The sequence below is a fragment of the Sparassis crispa genome (assembly GCF_003851025.1).
Source record: "Sparassis crispa DNA, contig_000006F, whole genome shotgun sequence".
In the NCBI taxonomy this organism is placed as follows: domain Eukaryota; kingdom Fungi; phylum Basidiomycota; class Agaricomycetes; order Polyporales; family Sparassidaceae; genus Sparassis; species Sparassis crispa.
In genome coordinates, this window is record NW_020939753.1 from 163,940 (window position 1) to 185,802 (window position 21,863).

Consider the following 21,863-nt stretch of genomic DNA (forward strand, 5'->3'; position numbering starts at 1 on the left):
ACACGGATTAGGCAGTCGTAATGTACGCAGTCGTAATGTACATCCATCCAGCGCAGAACTTGTAGCAACTTGTAACAATCCTCGAACAGAGCCCAAGCCATAAAACCATCGTAGCGACAGGACGCAAGCAGCGTCGAAGATGAGCAGAAAATTAGTACGATCGTGCTGGACTGTCATTTCCGCAAGATCTTCTCGCGGAGTTCAGCTCCCTTTAGCCGCGCACGGAGATACTCCAGCCGTGCCTCGTACCGTGCAGTCACTCCTGCTCGCCGCTTCCGAATATCAGTCAACTCCGCCTCCATCGCCTGGATCTCCTCGTCTTCCTCAGCGCCAGTAGCCTTTCCTGCTGTACTCTGCCCGCTCGCAGAGGCTGGCAAGCCGTCCGCTGAAGCGTCCAACCAATTCTTGCCGGTCCCAGACGTCCGCGAAGAATTGGATGCTTTCCCTTCAGTTTCCGCAACAGTCGCCAGCGGTAAATGCCCGGTACTCCGGGCCAAGTTTACGCTAGAACTGCTCGCGAGTCCGACATGCGGCTGCAGTACACTTCCGCCAGCCTTGCTGCGGGACGACATCGAAGACATCGACCCTCTGTGCACCAGATGACTCGGTTGGGACACGAGGGTGGCGGTGGATGTCGCGGTACGCATCTTCCGGCTCGACGGCGACCGTTTCATGGACCGCGTCGTGCGGATCGAGCCGCTCGATTTGAACGATAGCGAGTCAATGTCCTTGCCCGCACGAAGCGATCGTCGGTCTGCATTCAGGCCTGTCACATCGATGGGATTGCCGAGCGAAAGTGGGGGAATGACGGGCGGGCGTCTCTGGCGGCGTGTAAGCGTGCTCAGCTCCAACCCATTGAAGGCATCAAGGAGCCGCCGGCCCTCCGCCTCTACAAGCTCAATTTGGGTGCGTATATCCTTGACGGTCTCGGCCTGGTCATCACTGGGAAGGTTGTCGTCGCTGAGATGGGTGTACTTCGTGTCAAGCGCAGCGGCGGCTGCTCCTGGGAACGAGGAAGGGGGGACTGAGGAGCCTGACCGCTGCCTCGTCCGAGTGCTGGAGCGCGAAGGGGTGACGCTGTCCGGGACGTGTGGAGTGTGCTCGGAAGACAGTGCATGCCGCCGCGACTGCTGCATGCTCGTGCGTATCGACCCGTCGCTGGTGTGCTTCGATAATGTCCGCGGAAATGAACTGCCTCCATCTACCGCTGAGGAAGCCATAGAAGATGATATGGAGAAGACGCTGATCGCATCGGCGCCGCCCCTGGGAGACATGGAAATAACTCGTTTGCTGGTTGCGCGTCGTAATAGGCTGGTCACAGTAGAGGCTAAAGACTTGTTACTGCGGACTGAGTGGGTTCGTGAGGATGGAATTTGAAAATTAGAAGATGGACGTCGGTCATGCAAGGAGGCTTTGATCGTTAACAGGAAATATGAGTGCAGTGCCTTCGTACAATTAATCAATAAAACTCACTTCTTCCGTCGCCAGCCATGTGACTGCCGGACATGCGGACAAGGGGGGTCTCTGTAGGCACCGCCGAGCCACTAGCAAAGCGCTCGAAGAGATTCTGACGAAGAAGACGATACTCCTCGTCACTGGGGGGGTGTAAGACACGCGTCCAGAAGCACGTTAATAGAGCACTCACCTGAGCAGGCCCTCAGAGTTCGCCGTCGCGAGCTCATTCAACCGCTGAGCGAGTGTCATCCTAACACCCCCTTATCGCACTTGCCACGAGAACGAGCGCAAGCCACTCACGTTACAGCGTCTGTGGAGGCGCGGGGTGTGGGCGTGTTGCCAACATGGTCCCCGCGCCTCGACAGAGAAGATGGGGTGGAGGGGGCGGAACTACCGTTCCAATGAGTGCTCCGGGAAGGACCGCCAGTTCCCGAATCATAGGTCGAGACAAACGAATTCCTGTCCCCGGAATGAAAGAGCGTAGGTGAAGAGAGAGACTGTGGTGACCGAGTATAGGACTCGGAGTCGGTATCGCGCTCTTTGCCTTTTGCCTTGCCATACTGCACGAACGGATTAGAGACGAATAAGAGAAGGGAAAATGGCGCACAAATCGAGAGCGAATGATCCGTACGACGCTCTTGTCGTCATGAAGGGGAGTCTCTGATAGCTCGGCTCTCCTCGAAGAGAAAAAGCCCATCACTCTCACTTCATAATGGCTGCATGCACACAACCATAGGGTTTGCCCAGAGTTTCTAATTGCGGATGACCACTTGTCGAAAGTAACTATTTGTAAAACCTGCCCCCAATCACGTGATGCGCAACACATTTGCCACCCACAGTGACCCTGTCAGACCATTTCTGTTATACCCACCGTCGTCGTCAACGTTGCGACACGCAACCAGCCATGTCCGCCTCTTCAGACACACTGAACCCTCGCACGAAAAGTTACGAGTTCTTTGGCCCTCCGGGCGCGCTCCTTGTCACGCTTTCCGTGCCCATCACAACGTATGCTCTGTACTTTGGTTGCTCTGAAGCAACTGGGGGATGCCCACCTCCTATTTCCACCTCCGTAATCATCGATAATTTGAGTAGCTTGTCTTGGTGGGCGAGTCTTTGGGATACCGAGGCGACTCTGCTGTACCTGGGCTGGTACGCGTTCTGCGTTGCAGCGTGGTTCATATTGCCAGGAGACTGGGTCGATGGCACCCAGCTGCGGAATGGCAAAAAGGTCCAGTACAAAATTAATGGTGCGTGTTTCTGTGTAGCTGTACTGCTTGTTGACACTTCATAGACGCGTTTCAGCTTTCTCGACGTTGTTGCTCGCGCTGGGCCTCACCTCGGGGTACATTTGGCAATATGGACCACAGTCTTTCACCTTTGTCTACGACAAGTGGGTCGGACTCGTGACAGCTGCGATATTAATGTCGGTAGTGCAAGGCATCGCCTGCTACGCCGCCTCTTTCCGCGAAGGCGCCCTGCTTGCACTTGGCGGGAACTCTGGGAATGTGATTTACGACGTACGTGACGTTCTGCGAAGTGCACCTCGCCACGTTCTGACATGCAGCGCAGTTCTTCATCGGTAGGGAGCTGAACCCTGCAATTGGATCGTTCGACGTCAAGTCGTTCAACGAGCTTCGACCTGGTCTCATCCTGTGGGCGCTCGTCGACATTAGCTTGGCATGCGAGCAGGCAGTGCGCCGCGGGGGCAACATCACGGACTCGATGGTGTTGGTGTTGCTCTTTCAATTCTGGTACGTTGTAGATGGGCTGTACAACGAGGTGCGCAGTCTGTACCCTATTCCCATGTCTGGCCAGATGACTGATGGCGCGCAGCCTGCCATCTTTACCACAATGGACATCATCTCCGACGGATTCGGGTTCATGCTCGCCGTCGGCGATCTGGCGTGGGTGCCGTTCGCCTACTCGCTCCAGGCGCGCTATCTGGTCTTCAGGCAGGTAGAGCTGGGGTGGCTATGGACGGCGGCGATCGCGGGGCTCAATCTGCTGGGCTACTACATATTCCGCGCGGCGAACGGAGAGAAGAATGACTTCAGGAATGGCCGTAACCCGAAGAGTATGTCCCGCCTGTTGCAACAGTAGCATTGCCCCTGACGTCAGCGTTGGCAGACCTGAAGTTCATGACGACAGAGAGCGGGTCCAAGCTGCTGATTTCCGGCTGGTGGGGACGTTCGCGTCACCCGAATTACCTGTCTGTCTTTTCTTGTCGAGACGAGATCAACAGTTTATCTGATTATTTCTTGGCAGCGGGGACATTGTGATGGCGTTTGCTTGGTCGCTGCCGACGGGCTTCGATACACCCATCACATACTTCTACGTCATGTATTTTGCGGTCCTCCTGGTCCACAGACAGCTCCGCGACGACGAGAACTGCGAGAAAAAGTGAGCGATCGCAGCTAGTCATGACGATCATTCCTCGCTAAGCCCACATCGTTAACAGGTATGGCAAGGACTGGCACAAATACACCAAATTAGTGCCCTACAGGATAATACCTTACATCTATTGATGCGGCGTTGGCGGGCGTAATGTGTCGTTTTGAGGTTGAAATGTCCTGCACATGTCACGTAGCTATCACTTGTTTTGTTTTGACCCATATACATACGTACTGTACGATAAATGCAAATGACGGTCGGACAAGTGGCCGAACTTCATGGACGAGCTGTACTCGTTATTGCAGGTTCCACCGCGGGCAGCGCTTTCGCGACGTTGTCCATCGTTCAATCTATTGGTGACCGGTGAAAAAAGTGACGTGCGCAGCAACGTGCTGGTTCGAGCAAAAGCTAGAACCTTCAGACAGGCTCTTGGTTCTGTCGGCGGCGTGGTGTCCGGTCTCGGAAATGTACGCCCGGGTAGGGAAGTTGGCCAGAGCATGAGCAGGAAAGAAGGGTTGGTGACGAATGCTATGTCGAGTGCCCAGGCGATTGACCGCGGTACTAAGGCGTGGAGTGGAGGCCCATCATGGTCGTGCCGACACAGCTCCATCCGCGGGCGCTCTCATGATCCGCTCGCATATATAAGCTGCCCTCCCGCGCCATGTTTTCGTTAGCTCGACGCTCATCCAAATCACACAAAAAAATCGTATTCACACACTTCACGACCCAATTAACGCCATGTTCATGACAAGGATAACCCACATCGTAATGTTCTTCCTGCTGTCCCTCTGCGCACTCGTCTACGCTCTGCCCATCCGCATCCGGGATGTCTTCGTGCCACCCATCATCACTCCCAATGCTTCCACCGTTTGGGAGATCGGTCAGCAATACAATGTGACATGGTACGCGAGTAAAGAGTCCTGAGGTTCTGGAGTACTGACACGTCTGCTTGACTCAGGAACACCACCGATGCGCCAGTCAACATCACGAACAAGTACGGGATGGTTGTCTTGGTAGAGAATGGGCTGTTGGACCTTGGTGAGCTCCCTTCGTAGGATTATTGTCCTTGTCCTACGTACTGAAGTGTTGGCAGAAAACCCATTGGCCAACAACTTCTCTATCCTCGATGGCTGGGTCACCGTCACCGCACCCGACGTCACCCCGGCCACTGACTACTCCATCGTCTGTGAGTACCTACTCCTAGTTGGCCTAGACATCATCTTAACTCTGCCCTGTAGTGTTCGGTGACTCTGGCAACAACAGTCCAAACTTCACGATCACAGACTAAGTAGTCATAGATGCCTCACATCAATGAATGGACGCACACCTCGTTCCGCTGTGTCTGCATCGGCGAACGGGAATCCGCGGACTCAGCTTTGCGCCTAGCGCTTGGACTTAATCATTGTAGCATATCGTACTAGCATCGTTGCTCGGTGGACGTTCGTCTTGGACAATGTACTTACTACACGACGAGTAATATACATCCCTTTAATGAGCGGACAGTTTGGCCATGAGAACCTCGTGGCTTCCGTCGACATCCTTCACAGTTGCTTCTTGTACTACACCGCCAACGTGCGCAGAGGTCAAATCGAGATCGAGGCCCAAATATGGGCTGAGATGATCAATCACATCGACCTTGTGTAGAAACCATCCATTGTTCACATAAAAGACAATATCAGGATTTTATACTGCTCATGTCACTATGACCTGGCTCCAGCTGGCACTGATATCTGATGCTCTCTGGCAACGACATGTCCACAGCCGACAAGACACTTCGCACTCGAAGTCTTTCAACTGTCACGTGGTCACAGCTCGAGCCACTTCAAGCCGCCGCGCCGACCTGAGTTGCACTTCAACTTGCCTAAGACACTCGTTCCACCACTTGTCGCTTGCCTCTTTGCCACCGGCAAGCACAAAACTGTTGACTTCTGTTTGAGGTCATACTCAACAGTCTCTCTGCTCTTAACAATCTGAACAATTTGGTGCGTGGCTCGTAACCATTGCTTGCCGTGGAACATTACTGCGAATATTCCAAAAAGATTGGAAAGTGTTTGCTCTGGGTGCCCGGTGTGTCATATGTGGCCATGGTTGCTAGATGTAAGTCAATTCATATGTCTGCCAATGTACCGCCTGTATTACTGACATCCTGCGCTCTAGATATCAAAATGAGGCATCATCTGACACATGCAGATCATGGTCAACATGGTGGTGTGTCCTTCGAAACAAATGGTCACACAGGCCACGTTTCTCGGTGAGCTGCTGTGTCTTGTGACACAATGTTTTCTCCTGACATGCTATTCTTTCAGATGTTCTTGGAGTAAGGCTACGCATGGTAAGATTCGAAGGATATCAAGGTACGGTTGCTCGAATTTGCAATTAGACGTTGTCACTGATTCTTTGTGTTTTACGTGTTTGGCACAGGCACTCTCCAGCTAAGCCATGTGCTTCAAGAGACACGATATCCTGTAGGAGTGGTTGTGTCCTGTGGGGAACCACTCGATACCTAGACAGGACTCTTCGTCAGTGTCTGCGGTGTGGACCATGGCAATTGGGCCACAACTGCGGAGGAAGCTAGAGGTGTAGGTAATTCCTTTTGGGACCAAGACATCCCTGGAGTGCTGGATGGAGTGCTGGATGGAGTGCTGGATGGAGAGCTGTAGGACTGTATACATCTCACTTGAAGTGTTATTAGGAGCTACTATCAATTGAATATATTTTCGATTTTATACAATTTTACGAGCCAGAATAAGCCTGCAGGAAAGATCGTATACACGCAGAATAATGCCTTAACAAGATGTGGACTACCAGCCAGATCCAACATAGCAGGCCCACATTGTGGGGATATAGAACTGTACCCACTGTGAGCTGAGACACGATGACATCTGGACGCAACATCGTTTGGAGCACAAAGGAACACCAGAAGAATAGCTGTGTGGCGTAAGCGTGTCACATGGTTTCCATGTGTGCGCAAGTTGGCGGTGTAGTATAGACCGTTGGCTTCAATGTGTAAGCCGGTGTGCCACGCCGGGTTGATAAACTCCCAACCGGTGCCTTTTCAGGATCACGCCTCGTATATATGCATACATGGAGAAGTGTCTCTGCCCCGAACGTGTCAACCGAAAGTCCAAATGGTCGTAGGAGATGCTTATCATGGCGTTCATCTCCACCCTTCTCGAGCTGTAGGTCGCAGAATAATTTGAAGTAGCTGCACAGGCGAATATCTACTTCGGGTTTGGTGAATGCTTGCCGTGGATTATCGCGAGTTATAGAGACTAGACGAAATGGATCGGTTGAACTTGCGGACTTCTGTGACCTCGGGACGGAAAGAATGGGAGGCATTTGCACTTGAATGTCAGAGAAATCAGTTCTTAATATCGAATGCATGGAGTGGGCCCAAAGCTTAAGTCAGAAATTCCTCGAATGCTTCGAGGCATCCAAAGATAATACGCAGGTTATCCAAAGGCCGCATACCCTCGCTCCATCGTTGATCGGGTCTTGGCAGGTCAGGAAAATGGTAAGTGACCTCAGTCAGTGTGCTAGGGTACTGACGAAACGAGACAGCATCGGAAAGCTTAACGGTGACGGGAATCTTGAAGAAGAACGGGTGCGTTCCGACGGTAAAGATGCAGGGCGTGACCTGGTTGAGTCCCTAGTGAATCCCCACGAAAGTGTTCAGCGTAAATGCTGACCTGTTGTACCAGGGTGCCGGTCCCGAGTCTCTCCTCAAAGAGTCGTTGAGTTGAAAAATAGCGATGGGTAGTGATGGCTCCTGCAACGAATTGCGCAGCGGGCTCGCTGTCGCCTCGGAAGCGCTTATACTGTTGGACGAGGACGGCGCTGTCGTACATCTGTCAACGATTCATATATCCTGCCTTGCGTATGCGTTCTCTCCACGGATTGAGAACTGAATATATGTACGAACGTGCTCTACGCCAGGCCGTTCGAGACATCCAGCCGCATTTATGCAGCCTAAACGTAGCCGTTGAGCCCCGTGATTTCAGGATAGGTGCGTCCGAGGATGTAATGCTCCCCACGATTACGACGCGAGGTAGACCAAAGCCGAGCGCAGCGAGAAACGGAAGCTGAAGACGGCCTCGATGTACGGTAAGAGCTGAGGCCCTGTTCGGGATCCCGATAATCCGGCCGCTGTAGAATGCTCTGCCCGCCAAAAGTTAAATGGACTGCAGAATGCCCAATATGGCTACAGATAAGATGAGATCCCATGTTGCCGGGGATGTGCCGCTCACGTGCTAAAGTCGAGACTGGCCAAGACAGACCGAGACTGATGTGGACTTAGCCAATCGGTTGCTCCACAAGTCACGCCAATGAAGACGGTCGGGCAGGGTTCGGGTGAGGCTTGGGCACCTAAGCTAGGGTTAGAGGCCCTGGGCCAACGGTCTTTTCATCACATGACAGGTGTGCGATAATCTCTGCGCTGTTTTGGGACATTGCTAGAGCGGGTCTATAATGATTACTATCGTTGACCCGGATATGCCAAAAGTTTGGCACTTCTGGTCCCGCCGCGCAACACCTGGCGCGATAGTCTCCGGCACCCCATATGATGTTGATATGGCACGTAGAATACAACAGGTGGTTTTTCTGTATTTTTTAGAGCAATGTTGACCATCGTAGAGAGATGCCGCTGTGTGGCACTAGCCAAGTACAGTCCTGTGATTGCGAATTTTTTGGGATCCGAGCGGGCCACACATACTTACCAAAAATTTAGAGCATCAAGAGTAGGCACACAGGCTTCTACCTCTGCAATTTTGAAGTGATCAGATAAGAGAATAGAGCCGCAGGAAAAAATTTGGCACTTCTGGGACATTTGGCATATCCGGGTCCACGATAGTATCGGGATCCCGAACAGGGCCTGAAGGTCTTCAAAGCGTAGAGGCTCAATTTGGTGTTCACTCCTGAGTTAATTTTCACTTGAAGTTTGATCCACCGCTCTATCAGAAGTTCGTGGCCGATTAGGCTCATTACTACTTCACAGCCGGAATCATAGACAAGAGCTCACGTTTACGCAGTCGTCTCGTATCTGGGGGCATACAGCAATTTCATCATCCTGCTCGTCGAAGAATGTTCCTACTCACGAGAGAGTGCAGGGGGGTTTCCTTATCTCCAAGGCGCAACAGTTCAGAGCAATGGCAGTGACTTCTTACCAACTTCAAGAACGGGCGCTAAACATGGATCGTGGCGCTATGCGATCTGAGATCTGCGATCTAAGCCTCGATCCACCATTTACCATTTACTTCACGCCCTTAGGGTCAGTATTCACCAGTTCGAGGTAACACAACAAATCATTACATAGTACTGCAAGTACATCCGATTTCTTGTATTCATTATTGAAGTACGTCTAAGTGGTATGACAAGCAATGGGTAACATCTTTATGTACGAAGAGCAAGCTCTACGTCCAATCCAGGTCGTGTTCAAGTTCTAAGTCGTCGTGGCGTTAACTGGCATATTTACTCGCTTTCCTTATTCGCTCGCCGAAGTGCCAGAACAGGAAAGGACTGAAGGAAACTGGGTGAGCGATGGAGCCATGAGAAACGTGGAAGACATACGCAGGGCATCCTACCGCGATAGCGAATGCGGCGAGGATGGTGTCACCCTTTCCGTATCCGAGCGCGTGATACATTGCAGGAGCGAACAGTGGAAAGCCAAAGCCTGCCAGTGAGCGCAAGAACGTCACCGCAGCAAGAGCTAACGATATTCGGAAAAATAAATATAGAGCTCACGTGTGGCGCACATGCAGAAGATTACGCACCTGAGGCAGCATGCAAAGTAAATGCATCGATGACGTAAGTTTGAATGGACTGAAAGTTCAAGATAATGCCCATTCCAACAAACACGATACCCTGACAGCACGTGAGACTTCACTGGCAACGGCACTGGGCTGCGAACTTACGAGGTCAACAACAGCCCAATGAACATGGGCTTCAGCTGCCCATCCGGTGATAAGAAGACCAACAGGGAGCGCGATGCAGGCAGGTATCATTGAGGCTGCATGTTCGAACGTCAGAAATCTCGGTGATGGAACCAGATGTAGTACGAACGTAGTCGAAATTCTGGTCGACCTATTCCACCGTTCTTTTTCTGGTAGTACTTGTATACTCTGTCCAACATCCGTGCATTTACTTGTGATGCGCCGGTGAAACCTATGCCAAGTGCTATATAGTGCAACCCAGAGATTCCGACAGGTTCGTGGTAGACATTAGCGAAAATATCGGGTATAGTCGTCAAGAATACTGCATCAGACATGCAATGATTAGTACTGACAAAATGATGATGTGACGCAGGAACGTACAATACATCACGCCGTACACGAATGCCATGTAAATACCAAAGAGCTGGATGATCGGCTCTCGGAAGAACAAGGCGAAGGGACGAACTAGCGCCTTCCTCATGATGTGCTTCCAGCTGATGGGAGAAATGAGTTACTGCATGCGACCAGTGGTAGATGGAACATACTTTCGGTCAGCACTGTCGAACACTGTACGTATCTCTCGCGCTTGGGCTTTCTCTGGATCCATACTAAGCCGTATCTTCTCCGCCTTTCGGTGCAGTAGAAGAGGAGCATATGCTAGAAAGATGCGTTACGTGAGGGCAGATAGTACTGAAGGTGAATTCACACATACTTTCTCGTAGAAAGAACAAACCCAGTATCTGTATGGCACCGTCTACAATTGAGGTGGACCAGAACTAGATAATCGAGTCAGCCGAGTTCATGTTGGAGGCCAGAACGCGATAACGAAATCACACTCACAACCCATCGCCAGGTTGACCGCTGTGCAACCCACGCACCACAGATTGGCCCAATGGCTGGACCAAGTAGTGGAGCAAGTGAGTACAGAGCGATCGCCTGACCTCTTTCTTCCGTCCGCCAACAGTCTCCGAGCACACCTCCACCGATCTATGATGGAAAGTCAGTGAGAGGCAAATCCCACGGCGAGAGTAGGAACCTACTGATAATGGTGCACTCCCACCAAATCCTGCAAGAAGACGGAAGGCGTAGAGCTGGCCCTTTGACTGAGCAAAACCGCAACCCAGGTTCCATGCTAAGGATATCACAGAACAGTTAATCACTTGCAATCAGAAGAATACATTACGTCCCACCTAGATACCACATGTTTGCTGCTTGTAGCACTCGCGACCGTCCATATATCTCACTGAGAGGTCCCAAAAATAATGGACCAAACGCTATACCATTGCAGGCTTAGGCTGATCATTTATTAGAGGAAAAGGCCAAGGAATCACCATAAGCCAAGATAAAGATTGAAGTCATTAAAGCAATCTGGGCGGAATTCGTCACATGGAACTGCGCAGCCAACTGGTTGCTGGCTGGTGCCGTCATAGAAGAGGAAACCGGACTAATAAAAGTGAACGCCGACACAATGGCTGTCGCTGCCCACTTCCGTTTGTAACTCCAGCTGGTGTGGTAATGATCGCACGCATGTGAGGATCAAATTGACTGGGCGGAAGTACTACACTCACTTTTTTGGATTTTGTGGATCATCTGGACCATCCCAGTCAATGATCAGGACATCCTGGTCGTCGTCCGGAGATTCGACGCTCTCTCTGCGCGCATCACCGCCATCAACTTTAGATTTATGCTGAGCCTCTTCTGACCTGGGTGGGACATCGCTTGGTGAGAGTTCCACGTCCTCATCTCCGTGTAATGTGGGCGTCTCCGAAGTTGCGCCCGGCTCGACCCGCAGCGATGGATTGATGAAGAAAGAGCTCATTCTAGCAAATGCTGCGTGCTATCGCAGAAAAATAAAAGAGAGGAGGTGCGATTTCTACCGACATCGCAACGCCGCATGTGCGATTCATATACTGCAGGTCCCACCATTTTTGCCGTGGTGGCAAGCCGAAGTTTGTACACCTTACCTGATCAGCCGACATGCCGCGTGTGCCGCCCGCAAGCCGATGTGGATGCAGACAGACCTGGTTGCAGTCACAAACCAAACACCGTGGCTGGCGTAGAAAAGCAGCGGTTGCTTTATCGCATGGATCTGGCAGACCGTCAGTGTGATGATTTTGTAGCGGCGCCTTACTTTTTCTTTTGCATGTCCGGGACTCATTCGCACAAACAGAGCGATGGGCTACCTGGCGGACAGACCCTCCGATGACGTGGATCGACCTCACGTAAGCAACTGTTTTGTTCACGGTGCCCAGGCCCCGCAGAGCGGCAGAGCTATGTATGGGACAGTGTTACGCCTTCGGGTTTTCGGTCCTGTCGGACTTACTGACCTCGGGTTCTCCACAACATGACCGCCGCAGCAGCCTGATGGAGGTACCGGGGTAATGGAGGAAGTGCATACATGGTCATCGGAAAGACGACGATACATAACGGTCAACAACTATGACAGCGATGACGACACGATAACAAGTGATCAACATGATTATGCAGGCAGTACATTCTCCTTCTCCTCAAAGATATGGCTTCTCGAGCTTTTCATCGCGCTGGAGCTCTTGGAGGAGGGGAGAGCGATGGGTCTGTCGTTATCAAAACTCAGATCCTCCACCAGGTCCCACTGCTCCTCCAGCAGACTGGGCTGCACTGCACTGAATCGCAGTGGCGAGTCCGTCTCTGCGACCGTCGACATCGGTGTCTCGAGCTCCAAGGAGTGCATGCGACTCTTCTGCCGCTGAGCGAACAAGGCAGCTGCGCCTCCAGGGGTGGGCATTGGCGGATTTAGCTTCGTGCTTGGGAGAGGCAGTCCACCCAACGCATCAAATTTCCGCACGAAAGCGGCCAATGCTTGCCGCTCCTCTTCCAATTTCATCCGCGTCTGTGCACAATCATCAGACTCTGGTCACAGATGTGTATGACATGCTGTTACCTTCTTCTCCTTCTCTAGCTGCTTCACGAGCTCGTCTGCCCATGCATCCTTCTCCTCCCGTCGTCTGACTTCCCTCTCGAGCTTCTCGATCCACTCTTTCTCGACATCCTCGCGCACCGCTCGTAGTGGCTCTCCTAGGTTATCCTCGTACCCTTTGACGACAATCTCCAATTCGCGAATGGTCTTCGCTTGCTCTCCAAGCAGCTTGTCCTTCTCGCTGTCCGGTGCATCCGGAGGTAGCTGCGGCCTCGCCAAGAGCGCCGCCTCCAGCGACAGGATCTGTGTAGCCTGTGTCTCCATTTCTCGGCGCGCAGCCAAGAGCTCTTGTTGCAACTGCGCAGCGGTGAGGAACAGTGTGCGCGCTCACATACCGATAATGACGTACCTGATAAGGAGACATGTCGAAGTCGATCTTAGCAGGACTTGCTGGACGAGATTCGTCCCCTTTGGTCTCATCGACTGTCTGACTCGTCAGGATCAGCTTCGTGAGCTGTTTAATCCTGGCGTTGAGGTCGTTCATTGCCCTGGATTCATCCAATTGCTGCACGACCCATCGTTGTTTCAGCTATCCCCAACGGCGAAAATTACAATGGTGCACAAACCTCGCGCGCGGAGAGTCGGCGTGTTCGCACCGGAGCTTCAGCCTCGCGTTCAGCAAGCCGTTTCTTGAGCTCTTCGATTTCCTTCCTATAGCGCTCAAGGAGTGCCTCGGTATCAACGACCTCCTTCTTCTGTGCGTGTAACTGGAGAGTCAGCAGTATTGAGTCCGTGTTTCATGCGAAATGCACTGGTAAGTGCTCACCTGAACCTTCTTGATTCTCTGTGCAAATAATAGCGTGCTTGTTGACTCACCAATTGCTTGTGTCGTCGGGTTTATAGTACAAATGACAGAAATACGTGCATCGCCAGATAATGATGGCTGAAGCATCCGCGTCAGCTTCGAGTTGCGGAAGGGGACATGATCGCTGTAATTAATTGTCAGTGAATTGTCGTCCTTCAAGGTGAGGTCGCATTACTTCTTGTTCTTAGCCGAATTCTCTGCGAGTGTGCCGATGACGGTACCAAGGGTCAATAAACTGCGTTTGCGTTGGTTAGCGATTGAATTCGGGCATTATAGTTGGTACGGACCTGGTGTTGATGTACTTGCCTTCTCTAGTTCTTTCCTTGTCTGAAGTAGCCTTCTCTGAACCGGCGAGATCTATCAAACTCTGGAGCGATGTAGTTCGATAACCATTTCATCGCAACCATATGCAAATATTGCGACGCACCAGAACAGACGTCTGCACACTCCTGTCTCCCTTAGCCTGCAACCGTGGTCCGCCAGGAGTCGGAGGTCTGAACCCTGGAGTAGTTCTTCCGCTCGGAGTATTGGAATCGTCCGTTGAGCCCCTCTCCCTACTCTCTATGACGACTCGGAATACACTATGACTTCTACTACTTCTTTCGTTCCAGTCGGTACTGGCTGTCCGACGATTACCTTCGCCTCTGTGCAACACCTCTCGCACACTCTTCAAGCTTGTAACGACCTCCTCACGAAGCGGTGTGAGGACAATGTTCGAACCTGTACCCTGTATTTGCACGGGCTGTGAAACGCTGGAGGTCGGTGGTGCGAGAAGATCATGGATGGTTTCGTTATAAATCTCGAGGTAAGAGCAGCGCAGCAGATATTCGCGGGTGGGCGTGCGGCGGATGTACCCGAAAACGTCCTTCATTGCTCGGGGTATAATTCCTGGCTGATCTTCGTCTCCAGTCTGCAGGGTACGAGCGTCGGTATATGACCTCGCATGTACCACGGGAAACACAAGTACACACGAGAGTGAAGGTCTTGCCACTTGCAGTTTGTCCGTACGCGAAAATGACAGCATTGTAGCCGTCCATGGCGGCGCAGACATGGCTCCGAGCGACTGCATTGTATACGGGCTTGTTTTCTGAGCCAGTGAGAATTTCATCAAAACGGAATTCTTGCGGTGGTGTAGCGCTCGACTTGGCACATTGTTGGTCCAACTTGATGGTCTTGGGTATCGTGTCGGCCGCTTGCCATGCTGAAGTGCTCTCAGTTGGTCTGATCCTACAAATGACATTGTTACTACCACTTGAGACAAAATTGCAGCTTCAGCTAACCTGATAGAGACTAAAACTTTGTCCTCCTTGCCGTAGTTTGCCTCGACCAAGGCTGCCTCGTCAATCTCGCCGGAAATGTCGCCAGGTTCGAGCTTTTGGAAGTCAACAAGAGCCTCTTCTGGGTCTATTCTACTAACATCCATCTCGCTCATTTGAGGATGCAAGTAAGGACTGTCTGCATCCTTCCGCGGGGTGCTGGGAGTCTTTGGTCTCCCGCCATCTGACTTGGTCGGCGATCCGGGAACAGAAGCGAGCGCAGACTTGGGCCGTGTGATGAGCCGTGTACGAGACTCAGACGAGAGTGCTGCCTTGAATTTCTTGGCTGAGCCAAGGAGGCTAGGGGTGGTCGAGCGTGAGGGGCGTGCGATGCTACTGAGGCTGTCGGTTGAAGATACCGTTCGTTTGGGCGTGAATGGAATGGGTCGTATGAGCTTGCTCGCTGGCGTAGATTTCGTGGAAGTTGTCATAGTAGTTAGACCTATACTTGACTGTGGTGTCCCTGGGTCCCGTATAATGTCTTGAATTGATCCCAACCGTGGAAAGAACGCGTGCGCCGCGTATCATCACGTGCCCGCGTCTCAAGGCACTTCACGGCAAAGCCCGGCGCCTTCGACAAATTTTGTGCCAGTCAACCTCTTGAATATTCTTCCTCTCGTCCTTCCACCACTGTTCTGCTCTACTTTAGTCTGGGTATTTGTGGAGATGCCAATGAAAAGGCTCCACGTCAAGTTATGATACATGCATTTCGGCACACACGCTGTAGTCGCAGCGAGAATCACCATGGATATGCCTCAAGTTGTATAAAGTGAGTACTAACCTTTTGATCTTAATGTGGGAGTACAGTCTATGATTCAAAATGATTTAATGAGTCCAACCCGCCTGGGACATGTCCAGGGTGGGAGTGACGACAATTTCTACTGAGACTTGATCCTTTTACAGAACTTGTTTGAATTTGCTAAATGTCCTCTCAGCTAACTTTGTTTGTCGGGTGGTTCGTCAGATTGCCGGTCCTCACTAAGTTTCGATCCGTCGACCCGCTGCAATGCGAGAAAACATTATGCGGTAACCTGCGTTGGTATGCGTCATGCTCTTCGTGTAGCCCAATATAATATTCGTGCCCTTCGCTGTCCGTATAGTACAATCTCGCTTACGGACGACACTGCTCAGTCATCAAGCTGGAAGTGCAACGCACCCTTCGGCCCGCTGTCGTTCGGCGTCAAAGCTGTGCGACTATCGGTGCCCCGACCAGGAGTGAGGGTCCATTTGAATTGGTTGACGCTGAATACGAATATGTACAACGTCAACGTAACGGTTGATTCCGCAGACCAAGACTTCAACTCACTGCTCCACCTTCTTGCACGGGGCAGCATGTGGCATGTACACACGCACAGGCTTCGCGACATCGTCGGATGCACGTCGCCAGCCCCACCGATCCTCAGGACGTCGTGAGTAGCATTCTTTACATGATCATATGCACGTTCATCCTAATGGTGGTGGAAACAGAAGTGAGCAAGATCCAGCGGAACACGAGCATGACATGAGGTACATCAATGATTGGTAGGTTCTCGAAGATATCTTCGCACTTGAATTAGGGTACGGTCAGTGGCGTGGCAGGCCAGGAGACCTGCATCCGGCGGCTATCGATGTCAGTCTGTTGGACGAGACGATACTACTTCAACGATTGCGGATCAGTCTATTTAGGTGCTGGAATTTATGTGGAGTGTGAGGTTCGTACTCCCATGAGGTTGGCTGTTTGTCCCCCTACGTAAACCCTAATACAGAGTCTTTGCATGCGCAGATCCTCTGTCGAACACCTTCGAGCCTATCACGCGTCTTGTGGCTGAATATTTGCTGCGAATATGAGTGCGCTGAACGTATCCGCATAACGACACTCCATACACGATATCGCAGGACGCCGATGACACTTGATATTCACTGCTACAACCCGGTCTGGGACCGGTTCCTCCCTTGAGGCTCATTGTCTGTGGAACTGCCGCTACCCAGCTTCGAGGGCTATGTCTAATCTAGGGTATCGCTGCTCTCGATGCCAGGACGGAGATGCGATAACAGCCTCGACAAGCTCTATTGCACTTAGAATACCTTACTGGACAGTACCATCTGACACTGGGACACGCCTGGTGGCGCGACGCGGTGCGCAGCAGCTATGTGCGGAGCCGTTTACGGTCGAAAACACGCATACGCTGACATGATAGGCTGCAAGTTCCGATATCGGAAATATTAATGTCATGATCCACAGTGGCGTAGTCTACGCCGCGCGGTTTGCTGTGGTCTATCCTTGGATTGAGGATTTGCCAGTACCATTTACGGTGAGTTAAGCTACTGACGTATGAAGAGCTGGCGAAAAGCTGATATTTGAAAGCTCCTGCTAAGAGAAAGAGTTGACCGTTACGACAGTTCGCCAAGACCGCGTGTAAAAGTGACCTCAAATATTACCTACTTTCGACATACGTTGTTATATCGTCATCCCGTCTGCCCTTGAAGTCGTTCATGATGGGAGGCGGCGTGTGCATTGCCTACTCCCTGGCAGTGGCTCTCTGTCGCTGCGACCGAAGAGAATATTGTTCTACAGTAAACTTGTGCGTTCACGTATTAGTTGTTTCCTTCTGAGCAGCTGAAGACGAACCGCCAGTTGCAGGAAAGGTTGGGAGTACGGGTGACTCTGGCTTGTATATCTTCTATCGAGGCTGGCGGTGTCTAAGGTCCCATGACTTGGCTCGCGCTGCTTGCTCCGTACACGTTTTCAATGATCTATTGTCCTTCCGAAGATCTTTCTCATCGGTGCGGTCTATTTCCTTCAAGTTAACCGATAGTTATCAATTTTTCTCGCATTCTTGCTGGCCCGTACCTCAGTCGAACTCGTGGCAGGTCTACGCGGTCTATAAAAGCACCAGAGCCTCTGTGTCCCTCCCGATAGTTCTCCCCGCTGTGATCAAGCCTATTTTACCCTCTCCTTCCTGCCAGTGAGTCGCTTTACCTCTTGCCATATGTCTGGGAATTGAACATTCCGCAGTTTATTCGCTCCAAGATGTGTATAGGTGAAAACTGTGCCCCACAGGCGGCGCACTACATGAATGCCCAACTTGCGGCACTGCATGCCAACGCCATCTCCTGCATGCGGGATCATGAGAATGCCCAGAAAAGGGACGATATATACCGTCAGTCTGGTCGGCTCTAAATTCAGTGATTTATGGCTTAGATGATTGTGCCGATATCGTTCAGGATACTCTCATGCACTGGCTCACTTTTCGCACAGCAAGTATGATATCGCGGACCACGACGATCAAGATGACGCGGTGTTTGATGCTGACTTCGGAACGCCGCAAATCAAGTTCATCTGTAATCATGATGCCCTCCTTTACCTGAAAATTGACCGCGCAGATTATGTTGTCGACCATAGCGCGGGTATGCCTTCCTCATCGTATGTGCGATTTCGCGATATGCCTCTGTAGTCAGCTTACAGTGATCTTTATATCATTAGTGTGTGCAACCTGGAAGTCGTGTTCCGGGTCAGCTTTGTATGCACCAAGATTATCGGCACAGATTCTCAAATCGGTAGTGGCCAGAATATCATTCAGCTCGTTGTTCTTGATCTGCGTAGTACGTAATACATTCGAGCAACATGAAGGCTCACAGTACTGACACTTGGTTACACCTCCAGAAGCTCGCCTTGTTTCGATCACACCGCCTCTACTGACTAACCAAGGCGTCTTGACCTCTTATCTCTCTCAGTACCTCGAGTTTCTCCACAAAGCTGGCAACCATGTCCTGTTTTCTTTGCCAAACTTCGACAGCCATCGGCCTCAGCTCTCCATCGATTTCTCCCTCACGCAATCTACAGATCTCACTCTCGACGGCATCCACGGCATCTCTCTGAAAGAAATCAACCACCATCTGGTATCAGTGTGGCTCAGAGCTGCTATGTCTGCCTCTGAAGAAAACGTCGACTGGCGAACACAGTGCCTCGCGGAACTGCGTAGTTATTGGATTCATCCCGAGGATTCAAACGTGCATTTCCGTATCAACTTTGGCACTCCCTACGTCAAAGCGGTCTGCAATCGGGAAGGTATCATGTATTTTAAGATTGACGAGGTGGCCTTCTTCTCCAGCATTGACTTCACATCGTTCGTCTGTCTTACCTATAGGTTAAAACATGATTTTCTAACCGAGCCTCACAGTACGCCTATGGCCCGGTACCATGACTGGACGATTGCGATTCTGTTTGACATTCGCTACGAGACACAGGCTGATGGAAACGTCCGTGATTGCGCACTTGACACTCAGAGTATGTCTTCTTATCCTTAGGCTTGATGATATCAAATGTGACATTATTTTAGCGGCGCGTTTTTGTGAAAGCCAGTGTATTTTTGCTGGCTTTGACGAAGAGTATGCGACTGAAGAAGAATTTATTTGCTGGTCCACAGTCACGGAGTTCTTCAAAACTGAATACTCCGAACTCTTGGAAAGCGCCAGTTACCACATCATCTACCACCAGGACAAGCGCATCGATCAGCAACTCACCGTCGGTGCTTGGGCAGCACTTGGTGACCGCGCTGCCTCTTCGGAGATTTCGACCTGGAAGGACATCGTATCAAACTCCAATATGTTTGGCTTCGACCAAATTGTTGCTCTCTCGCAAACTGCTATCAACGAATACTACAGCAGTCTGTTGTATATCGGCAAAACGTCCAACACGCTCTCCTTAGTGACATGGGCTTACCAGGAGAGTTTCTCGGCGACATTCAAACCGTTGTCCTTGCGCTTCTTGAGCAATAACAAAGCCATCATCTGGATTCACTTCGACGACTGTAGCACATTGAAGACTTCGGATCAGGTTGGGTCAGTGCACAAATGCTCTACTCATATGCGCCGTAATGCTAATCCGTCCTTCAGCGATGAAAAATGTGATATAGGAGGATGGCGACTTGCATTCGAAGTGGATCTGAAGATGTGTCCTCATACTGACTTCCAGGACGTCTCCGAGAGGTGGCGTTGTAGGTTCGAAAGTTCGCAGGCATTCAAGCATCATTCCTGTGATGCCGATTGCTCCTTCACTCACCTCTGCCTTGATTTTGAACGTACGTCTTCTTGAGTTGGCTGTATATCCAATTCCTGAATCCTCCTAGATGCGGACTTCATCCACGAATATTCAACGCTGAAGGGGCTTTTCCAGAAAGGTACTAGCAAGCCCATAGAAAGGCTCAAATCTGCGATCTACTACATCAAGTCTTTCTACTTTCGCGCACTCGCCGAGGATGGCCTCAATATCCTCTACACTGTCCCGGTGTGGAAGTGCGGAAGTTGTCCTCCTGCGTATGGTTTGACTAGCATCATGTTCCATGTATACTCCCAGGAGGTCATCACCCGTCACAACTGGAGCCAGACTACCGCCGCTGTGGAGCCAGTCATTGTCTTGCTCGGTATGACTGAGTTCCGAAAGCCTCCTTCCACTCAGCTGGAGTATTCCAGTTCTTGGCTGATCCGCACGAAGACCAGCCTCTCTTACGGTACGATCAGCATCGCGAACTGCGTCTTCATGAAGGCGCGTCTGCTTCACCGGCTTACGCGAATCAATGGAGCCACTACTCTCATTCCGGTCTTCTCCGGTGTCGAGGACAACGTCTGGAATTTGCAGTTCACGCGATGGGATCAACACGACACCAGGAAGAATGCCACGTGCGAGTGGAAGCGGGAGTACGGACGAGAAGGCTTCGCAGTGTACAAATGGCAGCACCGAGAGGGATGGAGCTACGACCACGAATCCAACAGAGAGGCCACGAACGGTAGCTACAATGTGTCTTGTGCGTTTTTGTCGTGCTACTAGTAGATTTTTCGTTGCTGACGTCCCTCCAGGTTTCACCCAGAACTACTTGGAGATTCCGACGGTGAACAGAAGCCGGACGTTCGAGATCAGGCTCAATGGCGAGGTCAAATTGGAATTGTCATTCAAGTCCGGCACTCAGCTTTGGGCGTACGTGCGAGGTCTATTTGACAAAGATCGCGACTTCCTGCTGACTGCGTCTCGTTATATAGCGCTAAATGCTCTGCCAAGTGGGATGCTGTCCTAGCTATTGCAAGTGAGAGCAGTGGCTTGAAGATCAAGGAGTCCGGGCGTCCCACGCCAGTGCTCGACAGGACCGAAGTGGATGGACAGTACACCGCCATGGCCGCAGAGTACACAGATCCCAGAGCTTTGCTCAAAGCCAACCTTCCCTCTCGTATCGATCTGACCGAGGTCCTGGGTGAACTCCGCGCCTTTGAAGGCCCGTGGCAATACTGTTACCCTGGGACGTACAGTTACGCCTTCGCTAATCCGGGCTTTAACCAACGTGGTGATATTCTGTTCGAGACTCGACCTATAGGCCTGCTTGCACCATCTAACCCTGCGGCCCGACAGTCTCGTATAAGTGGGGTTGGGCTTGGGGGTCGTAGAACTCCTCCGATCTCCCCTCTACGCTCCCCCTCGGCGAGATCCCCTTTCGGATCGAGTGCGTCAGATATTTATGTCTCGGGCGGCATTTCTGATCCGAGCTCATTTTCAGGACCAGGCACGCCAGCTTTACTCGATGTCCGTCGCGTTGACGCCGCATTTGCCCGCTCAAATCCCAACACCTTGAGTGTCGTAACAAATGCAACGACCGCTCTTCTTAACACAGTCAGCAGCGGAAGTAAGACAACGATCAACTATAGCGAGGAGACACCTACCCCAAGCGACGTGAGTAATGAAGACGACAGAGGCCTCAACGTCGACGGAGTGACGATCGGGGTGGAGGTACATGCCTGATAATGTTGAGTGCGGAACAAGAGCCGTCCGCGTCAAGCGTCGAGCAGATCTCTGGCAAGATGGTGGTGAAATAGGCTCATGGACCAGCCTCTAGACAAGAAAGTCGTTCCTTGTTACAGTGAAACATGCGAGCTCATGTCGTAATGCATAATAAGTTCTACCCTGCTATCTCACTTTTAATCCAATTACGATTCTCACTCCTGCTTGTTTTCTCTACATTCTCACCCGCTTTCGCTTGTCAAGTATC

At 51.5% G+C, this 21,863-nt stretch overlaps 9 protein-coding genes across 9 annotated transcripts; 5 read left to right on the top strand and 4 right to left on the bottom strand.

The window, feature by feature from the left end:
* Positions 1-173: 173 nt before the first annotated feature.
* On the bottom strand, positions 174-2,152 carry SCP_0700520 (hypothetical protein; the record flags this gene model as incomplete). Its single annotated transcript, XM_027759984.1, has 5 exons — positions 174-1,411; positions 1,474-1,595; positions 1,646-1,705; positions 1,756-2,015; positions 2,063-2,152. 5 exons carry the CDS (start codon positions 2,150-2,152, stop codon positions 174-176), a joined length of 1,770 nt encoding a protein of 589 aa, XP_027615785.1.
* A 207-nt stretch (positions 2,153-2,359) lies between these two features.
* On the top strand, positions 2,360-3,980 carry SCP_0700530 (Delta(14)-sterol reductase; the record flags this gene model as incomplete). The annotated part of the gene is made up of 7 exons (XM_027759985.1): positions 2,360-2,702; positions 2,758-2,972; positions 3,025-3,234; positions 3,289-3,529; positions 3,583-3,664; positions 3,721-3,855; positions 3,914-3,980. The coding sequence occupies 7 exons, from the start codon at positions 2,360-2,362 to the stop codon at positions 3,978-3,980; spliced, it is 1,293 nt and encodes a 430-aa protein (XP_027615786.1).
* A 604-nt stretch (positions 3,981-4,584) lies between these two features.
* SCP_0700540 (hypothetical protein) lies at positions 4,585-5,134 on the top strand (the record flags this gene model as incomplete). Its single annotated transcript, XM_027759986.1, has 4 exons — positions 4,585-4,748; positions 4,805-4,884; positions 4,940-5,032; positions 5,085-5,134. The coding sequence occupies 4 exons, from the start codon at positions 4,585-4,587 to the stop codon at positions 5,132-5,134; spliced, it is 387 nt and encodes a 128-aa protein (XP_027615787.1).
* A 796-nt stretch (positions 5,135-5,930) lies between these two features.
* SCP_0700550 (hypothetical protein) lies at positions 5,931-6,421 on the top strand (the record flags this gene model as incomplete). Its single annotated transcript, XM_027759987.1, has 4 exons — positions 5,931-5,943; positions 6,004-6,097; positions 6,153-6,200; positions 6,268-6,421. 4 exons carry the CDS (start codon positions 5,931-5,933, stop codon positions 6,419-6,421), a joined length of 309 nt encoding a protein of 102 aa, XP_027615788.1.
* An 825-nt stretch (positions 6,422-7,246) lies between these two features.
* On the bottom strand, positions 7,247-7,694 carry SCP_0700560 (hypothetical protein; the record flags this gene model as incomplete). Its single annotated transcript, XM_027759988.1, has 2 exons — positions 7,247-7,483; positions 7,536-7,694. 2 exons carry the CDS (start codon positions 7,692-7,694, stop codon positions 7,247-7,249), a joined length of 396 nt encoding a protein of 131 aa, XP_027615789.1.
* Positions 7,695-9,299: 1,605 nt separating this feature from the next.
* On the bottom strand, positions 9,300-11,592 carry SCP_0700570 (Efflux pump vrtL; the record flags this gene model as incomplete). Its single annotated transcript, XM_027759989.1, has 13 exons — positions 9,300-9,360; positions 9,412-9,550; positions 9,615-9,705; positions 9,756-9,850; positions 9,904-10,095; positions 10,155-10,267; positions 10,319-10,430; positions 10,486-10,549; positions 10,614-10,760; positions 10,814-10,905; positions 10,964-11,047; positions 11,105-11,277; positions 11,342-11,592. 13 exons carry the CDS (start codon positions 11,590-11,592, stop codon positions 9,300-9,302), a joined length of 1,614 nt encoding a protein of 537 aa, XP_027615790.1.
* Positions 11,593-12,252: 660 nt separating this feature from the next.
* Positions 12,253-15,281, bottom strand: SCP_0700580 (Kinesin-like protein; the record flags this gene model as incomplete). Its single annotated transcript, XM_027759990.1, has 10 exons — positions 12,253-12,642; positions 12,694-13,026; positions 13,079-13,234; positions 13,296-13,436; positions 13,496-13,658; positions 13,710-13,769; positions 13,822-13,901; positions 13,962-14,444; positions 14,506-14,761; positions 14,815-15,281. 10 exons carry the CDS (start codon positions 15,279-15,281, stop codon positions 12,253-12,255), a joined length of 2,529 nt encoding a protein of 842 aa, XP_027615791.1.
* Positions 15,282-16,104: 823 nt separating this feature from the next.
* SCP_0700590 (hypothetical protein) lies at positions 16,105-16,375 on the top strand (the record flags this gene model as incomplete). Its single annotated transcript, XM_027759991.1, has 2 exons — positions 16,105-16,259; positions 16,318-16,375. The coding sequence occupies 2 exons, from the start codon at positions 16,105-16,107 to the stop codon at positions 16,373-16,375; spliced, it is 213 nt and encodes a 70-aa protein (XP_027615792.1).
* Positions 16,376-17,860: 1,485 nt separating this feature from the next.
* On the top strand, positions 17,861-21,616 carry SCP_0700600 (hypothetical protein; the record flags this gene model as incomplete). The annotated part of the gene is made up of 11 exons (XM_027759992.1): positions 17,861-17,990; positions 18,055-18,253; positions 18,314-18,432; positions 18,494-18,956; positions 19,011-19,117; positions 19,170-19,671; positions 19,726-19,910; positions 19,959-20,633; positions 20,686-20,803; positions 20,866-21,320; positions 21,375-21,616. 11 exons carry the CDS (start codon positions 17,861-17,863, stop codon positions 21,614-21,616), a joined length of 3,195 nt encoding a protein of 1,064 aa, XP_027615793.1.
* Positions 21,617-21,863: the final 247 nt, after the last annotated feature.